The sequence below is a fragment of the Oryx dammah genome, unplaced genomic scaffold (genome assembly GCF_014754425.2).
Source record: "Oryx dammah isolate SB20612 unplaced genomic scaffold, SCBI_Odam_1.1 HiC_scaffold_28, whole genome shotgun sequence".
Lineage (NCBI taxonomy): Eukaryota > Metazoa > Chordata > Mammalia > Artiodactyla > Bovidae > Oryx > Oryx dammah.
This window is the reverse complement of record NW_024070212.1, coordinates 111,185,123-111,193,098: the sequence shown is the minus strand read 5'-3', so window position 1 is coordinate 111,193,098 and position 7,976 is coordinate 111,185,123. Positions and strand designations below refer to the sequence as shown.

General features: G+C 41.7%; 1 protein-coding gene across 1 annotated transcript in view; it reads right to left on the bottom strand.

Annotated features, from left to right (window-relative positions):
• LOC120856472 (UDP-glucuronosyltransferase 1A1-like) overlaps window positions 1-7,712 on the bottom strand; it is a 28,555-nt gene extending 20,843 nt beyond the window's left edge. The window contains exon 1 of the mRNA XM_040231812.1: window positions 6,390-7,712. Coding sequence (XP_040087746.1) covers window positions 6,390-7,253 — 864 coding nt within the window. The 5' untranslated portion in view covers window positions 7,254-7,712. The remainder of the gene's footprint in view (window positions 1-6,389) is intronic.
• Window positions 7,713-7,976: the final 264 nt, after the last annotated feature.

Here is a 7,976-nt window from a genome sequence, read left to right as displayed (position 1 = left end):
TGACCTTCAAAGCCAGATATTCTGGAAGTTCTTCTTGCTGTCTGGGACACCGGATATGGGGCTCAGAGAACCTCCCAGAGAGGCAAGAGGCAACAGAGGTCATCCTGGGGATGTGGACACTGACAGCAGCTCTTTGGAGAGCTCCATTCTATCATGATGACACTGCGCTGGCCAGGGCCATTCTGGGATCAACCCTCGAGCTTATTAGCATCAGGACCCCGTCCCACTCTCCTTGCTTGTAGGCACCAGTACTACGATGCTTCAGGTCAAGCAGCTAGCCAAGTGGGGACAGAGGCCCACTTGCTAACAGGCCAGCTGCCTAAGACCCCCTGAGTTCTCAGCCACCCAGCACCTGGACCCATTCACCAGAGGGCCAAGGACCTGGACTCCTACCAGTGCGCCAGCACTAGCCCAAGGATGCCTAGGGCCCAAGCCTCATCCTCCAGTGGGACAACACCAAATCCAGGACCCCCAGGCCCTGCAGCCAGAGACCCTGGGTCACAACTCCACCCACCAAGGAGCCAGCACTAACCCTTGGACTACCTTGGACCCTGACCCTATCCTCCAGCAAGTTGACACCAGATCATGGACCCCTGGGCCATTTAATCAGAGACTCCACGACCCAGCTCCACCTACAAGTGGGCCAGCATTAGCCCCAAGACTCAACCCAAGAGTGCCAAAACAAGTTTTGTGACACTCCAGACCCCACAGCCAACCCATCAGATTATAAGCTAACTTTGCAGCAGAAATTCTGCAGGCTGGAAGGAAATGGCATGATATATTTAAAGTGATGAAAAACAACCAAAAGTGCCCTACTTGACAAAGCTTTCATTCAGATTCAAAGGAGAGATCAAAAGTTTTACAGACAAAAAAAACTCACAGTCTAGCACCATGAAACCAGGTTTAAAAGAATTTTTAAAGAGTGTTCTCTAAGTGGAAAAGTAAAGGCCACAATTAGAAATATGAAAATTACAAAAGAAAAAAAATTTCTTTGGTAAAGATAAACATACAACAAAGGGAGTACATCAACCACATATAAGGCCAGCAGGAAGGTTAAAAGACAAAAGTAGTGAAATCATCCACAGTGAGTAACTAAGGGATACACAAAACAAAAAGGTCTGAAATATGTCAAAAATAGTAAATGTGGAGAGAGTTTGAAAACAGAGTTGTTAAAATGCTTTTGAACTTAAAATATTAACAATTTAAAATAATCACATATATAGAGAGATTGCTACCAAGGAAACAACATGGTAACCACCAACCAAACATCTATAACACACACAAAAAATCAAATTAGAAAAGAAGAAGTAAAACTGTCACTGTTTTCAGATGACATGACACTACACACAGAAAACCCTAATGATGCCACCAAGAAAACTATTAGAACTCATTAATGAATTTAGCAAAGCTGCAGGATATAAAATTATTAACAGAAATCTGTTGCATTTCTATATACTGACAATGAACTATCAGAAAGAGAAATTAAGGAAACAATCTACTTGCAGTAACATCAAAATAATAAAATACCTAAAAATAGAGATAAGAAGATAAAAGACCTATCCTGAGAAATTTATAAGGCACTGATAAAAGTAATTGAAGACAACACAAACAGATGGAAAGATGTATACCATATTCATGGATTGGAATAGTTAATATTGTTAAAACAACTATACTACTTAAGGCAATCTACAGATTTAATAAAATACTTATCACAATACAAATGGCATTTTTCAGAGAACTGTTACATGTACATGGTGATTAAGCAAATAACAAAAGATGGTGTGAAAAAAAATGTAAAAAACACAGGTTGGTAAGAATGTAAAGAAAAGGGAACTCTAGTGCACTGTTGGAGGCAATGTAAATTGGTGCATCCACAATGGAAAACAGTACAACTGTCATACGATGAAGCAATTCTACTCCTGAGTATTTACACAAAGAAAACAAAAACAGTAATTAGAAAATAGATATGCACCCCAAGGTTCATTGCAGCATTATTTACAATAACCAAAAATATTGGCTATTGAATATTCAGTTCAGTTCAGTCGCTCAGTCGTGCCCGACTCTTTGTGACCCCATGAATCGCAGCACACCAGGCATCCCTGTCCATCACCAACTCTCGGAGTCCACCCAAACCCATGTCCATCGAGTCGGTGATGCCATCCAGCCATCTCATCCTCTGTCGTCCCCCTCTCCTCCTGCCCCCAATCCTTCCCAGCATCAGAGTCTTTTCCGATGAGTCAACTCTTCGCATGAGGTGGACAAAGTACTGGAGTTTCAGCTTCAGCATCATTCCTTCCAATGAACACCTATTACTGAGCCATAAAAAAGGATGAAATCTTGCCATTGCGACAACAGGGATGGACCTCGTGGGTATTACACTTAGTGAAGTAAGACATATAAAGATAAATACTGTATGATTTCACTTACATGTGGAAAATAAAAGGCAGTGAAAATGAACAACCATAACAAAACAGAAACAGACTCACAGATACAGAGAACAAACGGGCTATCACAGGGGATCAGAGCAGGGAAAGGAGAGTAAAGGGTGAGGGGGATTAAGAGCCAAGCTTCCAGTTGCAAAATAAGTGTCATAGGTATGAAATAAGAGTGTGAGAAATACAGTCAATAGTTACATAATACATTTCTGTGATGAATATCATAGCTGGATTTACTTGGTGATTATTTTGAAGTGTATAGAAGGACTGAATCACCATGTTGTGTAATAGGAACAAACATAGAGCTGCAGGCCAGTCATACTTTGAAAACTAAGAAGCATGCTCACAGAAATAGCAATCAGCTTTGTGGCTACCAGAGGCAGGGGATGGGAGGAAGGGGAGCGATAAAGAATCTGCCTGCAGAGCAGGAGATGCAGATTCCATCTCTGGGTCTGGAAGACCACCCCCTGGCAGAGGGCAAGGCAACCCACTCCAGTATTCCTGCCAGGAAAATCCCATGGACAGAGGCGCCTGGTAGGCTACAGTCCATAGGGTTACAGAGAATCAAACATGACTAAAGCAGCTGAGCACACAAGCAGTCTATGTACTAATTTCCAGTCATCAGTTCAGTTGCTCAGTCATGTACAACTCTTTGCAACCCCATGGACTGCAGCACGCCAGGCTTCCCTGTCCATCACCAGCTCCCAGAGCATGCCCAAACTCATGTCCATAATTTCCAGTTATAAGAAAAATAAATACCAAGACTGTAGTTAACAACATTAATTCCTTTAATTTTGTACTTAGATGATGCGTGATCACAAAACTTGTGGTAAAAGTCTCATGATCTAGAAAGTTAGATCACGCTGCTATCCACCTTAAGTTTAACCAAAGTTGCTTGTCAATTATGTCTCAATAAAACTGGAAGAAACAATGGCAAACAAGCACCTGAATACAATTTTATATTGAGTATATGTTTAAAGGATAATGTTTTAATATATTTGATTCAATAAATCCTCTTTTTACTTTTTTTAATATACATACCAAAAAGCCTTCAATTACATATATGACTTACATTAGATTCCTATTGGACAATTTGGTACTAGACCATAAAGAAAACATATTAAGAATTTTTTTTTTAAATAGTGACTCACAAAAAAACAATCTCTGATTATAATTCAAAATAATTAGAAAAATAAGAGAAAAATGACTGCAATTATCTTAATTATATGAGAATTAAGAAACAACCTTCTTTAAAATAAATAGAAGCCACTGACACAAACAGCAAATCAAAAACATAAATTTAAGTCAAAAAAATGAGAGCAATTTATGCAAAACTCTAAGGGATTGAGAAAAATGTTTTATTTATGAATAAAGAAACCTCAGTTCTTAATTATTAAGAAAACATAAAGGAACTTAATGCTTACCTAAGGAAATTAGAAATGCAGCCATAAAATAAACCAAAGGAAGCAAGGATGGTATCATTTACAAAAACAATAAAACAACAAGCTACAATTAATGATATAGTAAACAAAAAGAGTAAAATGAAAAAGCAAATCCAAAAGCTATTTCTTTGAGAAGACCAATAATGTAATTCAACATATCATAAATTATAAGAAGGAACAAAAATATTTAAAAAATTAAACTTTAATATTTCATATTTTGATGAAAATTTCCATAAACATTTAAAGGAGTCACATCTAAGGGTAAACCAAATAAATGAGAATGACAAAAATTTCAAACTAAAAATTTAGTGGAACAAAAATGATAACACTTGAGAATTACAGGGTAAATGTTCTTACATGTACCAAATAAATCGGCACAAACATATCTAAATGCTTCCAGATGACATAACTTGTCATGCTGGGCACCTTTTAATGATGATAATAGATACCATTTGCATGTTCACAGTGACAATATTAAGGTCGGAATGGTTAGGTCTGCCACCCATGGACATTCAACTACAAAAATGAGAGTGAAGATGTGAGCAAATGCTATTAACTCTAGAGAATATATTCACACAGAAAAACTAAAAGGAAAACAGCAGCATTTACTTTTCAAATTCTTCCCTCATTTTCACTATTTACAAATCTAATAGATACATACATATTTTATAATTGAACAAATGCACTGCATGAAGAAAGAAGAAAACAAAGTAGAATAGATCTTTTGTGGTGGGGGCAAAAAGAGAAAACTGAAGTTAGAGTCCTGTGCAATAATGAATGCATTAATATAAAGAGATATAAAAATATGACTACAAAAACTCTAAGAGATCTAAAGTCATGGAAGTTAATATAAATCCAGTGTATGTCATATAAGTGGGCAAATATAAGAGGGCTAACTAAGTAGATTAAAAAACAAATCCTGCTCCAAGAGTCCTATTTTGATTAAACCCAAATATTCAGGGTTAACATAGGAAGACTCTGAAACCATGAGGAAAGTGGTAGTTTCCATCATGGAAACTTGGGGTGTAGTGACCTGGGCTGGGGTAGGTGTGATGATGTGGTCAAACCCTTCCTCTCTGAGACTCAGTTCTCAACCTCACTGCCTTCCTCCCGTCCACTGTGTTCATAGGCTCAGACTGACCTCCTCTCCAGCCCCCACCACCAGCCTTTGATGACTTCAGTGTCCCGTGAAGGAGAACTAGCTGACAGAATCCAACTGCGTACATCCCCACATTTTACTCCAGACCCCAACTCCTGGTCAAGAGAGTTCTGGTCCGCACAACTCCATCTCTGAGGAGCTGGACTCAGCTATTTCTTTCTCCAATCACAGAGACCCCAACGTCTCTCTCTGGTACGGTCTCTTCCACTTGATTTATTCAATCCCTCTGAAACTTCTGCTTCCTTTCGGGATCTAGGTCTTCTGTGACCACACCTCAGCGGCTTCCAAGACAAAAACCACTAAAACGATCAGGTCAACCAATGCAATCTGTCAGTTCTTCCTTTTGAAATGGAGTCAGACCCCATGGTTCTTACTGGCCACGTCCTCTGTCTACCTTTAGTCTGTGGAAAAACCTTTGGCCCAAGAATGAGTATAGTCAAAGAAATGAGAAAATGCAAAAACAAAGGAAAACAGTCCAACAAAAATAATAGTCAGTAAGCAAAGTCAAGGACCTTTAGTTCCTCCTCAAGGGCTATAGATAATGCTCTGAGCCATATCTTGTGAGCTGTCATAGACACTGAAACCCCCATGAGGTGGAAGAAGTTAACTACATGGTGACCAGATGTAGCCATGACATAGAAGCTGGCACAGTTCTGAGAACTGGCCTCAAGGAAATGGGAACAAACCGGCCCTGGGACAGAAGATTAACTGTACTGAAAACAATCAAAATGATGGTGATCAGACCACTGATTTTGAGATGACTGTCAGAGCTGACTGTGCTATTTCTACACAGAGGCCCTTCCCTCTGTCAATAAAAGCGCTTACCCTGGATTGTCCAAGGAGGGAAGAAGTGTTTGGACAGGACTCGCCTCTCTGCACCCCCATCCCAGGAACATTCATCCAGCAAACTTTCACATCCACCAGTCTTGCTTCTTTATTGTCTTTTGAGCCGCAAGCAACCAGACTCCACTTTGCTTACACTTCAATTGAACACCCTTAGGCAAAATCCCCTGAAGGATAAATCCACAGCTCAAGTTCCTGCTCCCACTCTGCTGGAGAAAACCGCACAACAGTTACACCGATGACTTTACAAAAGGGCCACCACTGCCTGTCAATCCTATTACACACCCTCAACCCTGCCTCTCACTCGTCTCAGAGATCACTGGAAGCCTTTACTGCACTCCTGGAGGCACTTTAACAACGTGTCTCACCACAGACGGTGAGGAGGAGAATGAGAGGTGGAAATCATCAGAAAGACCAGTACATAACAAAACACCCTGAATTGTTGTTTTTTTAAAAAAATATAATGTGCTCCACTGGGAGCACTGATTGAACAACAGCAGCAGTACACACCTGAGATAACGGTTTCCTGTTGGCACAGTTGATGCCCCCAATGAACACCATGTTGGGCATGATTGGCCGCGGGTAGTCCATCACAAAGTCTCCTCTGAACAGCCACACAGATCCAGAGGCAAGAATCTCCACCAGTGACACCTCTCTCTGAAGAAGCTCAGAGGCCATACGTGCATAAGGAGTGAGAGAAACCAGGCAAATGTACTTCAGGCCCAGAGGGTAGAGCATGTTCTTGACCCTTTGGAAGAATGTCATGTGGTCTGGATTCATTGTTAATAACCGAGGAACATATGAGAAAGGATTTGGGCATGCTGTGCCTTCAGCATCTAAGTCACAGGGAAGGAAACGCAAGAAAAACACAGCAGGAATGGACAGGTACTTAGCCAGCACTGCCCCGCAGGGGTAAACAGGGTCCGTTAAAACCACATCGAAGGAACTGGCATTCAGGTCTCTGATCAGGTCCTTGTTATACAACAGTGCCTCACAAGACCGTGCAAAGAGCAAAGACACATTTTTCAATGTTGCCATAGTTTCCAAAAACCGTGTTAGAAAATGTACTCTTTCAAAAACCTCATCGGGACGGCCCTTCATGATGGAATCAAACTCTTCCCGGGTGTACGGAATGGCGTAGGTTTTCGTGGTGAAAAAGTCCTCTGCCTTGATGTGGATATTCATCTCTGGAGACAGGACCACTGCCTGGTGACCTCTGGCATGGAGCTCTCGCACAACCTCCCGCATGCTGAGCCAGTGGCTGCCCTCCATGGGGGCCACCAGCACCTTCCCAGCCTCGGCCCATCTCCCGACGCACACACAGAGCAGGAGTCCAGCCAGCACCTGCCAGCAAAGCTGCAGTCCCTGGGCCATCCCCACACAAACCAGAAGGAACTGAGTCCCTGGTCGGGCTGTGCCACCTATATGTGTTCCCTTATCTTGATTTTATCATCAAGTCACTTAAGCAAAATGGCATGTCATTGGAAGGCAGGGATCGATGATTACACCATATATTACAGGATACGTCTATGCCTGTGTTTTATTACCTCTGCTTTCACCCGGAAAGACACTCCCCCTTATCTTGGAAAAACTCCTTTGACTCTGCTGCTCCCTCTGGGGAGCATTCTAGTTCACTCTCTTGTTCTTCATCCAAGACCCAAAGCAAGACTGTGCCTGCCCATTCCCTTGGTCACCTCCTACCTCTCTGCTAACCGTGTTCTCTGGGGCTGGACTAAACACTGAGGAGTCACTTCCGCCCCAGTCCCCATCCAGAACCTCTCCTGGATGTGACCTTATCTGAGAAGTCTTGAATCTCTTTCCCCCCATTCATGTGAACACAGAACACATCCAGAGAAACATATCACATTGCTAAGACAGCTTTCTCGCAGCGAAAAGAGGATGGTGGCGCTCTGGTTTTTTCCTGTTCCACGATGGACACCTCTTGTACTGTTCAGGAGACAGTTTATTGGAGCAGCCATCAGATATGGAAACATCTGGAAAGATCCTTGATGGAGACAGCAGAAGGACTGGTTAAGAATTCTTTATCTGTTGTATGGAATACATGTTGCTGTTACCTAAAGCATTGGTTTTTCCAGT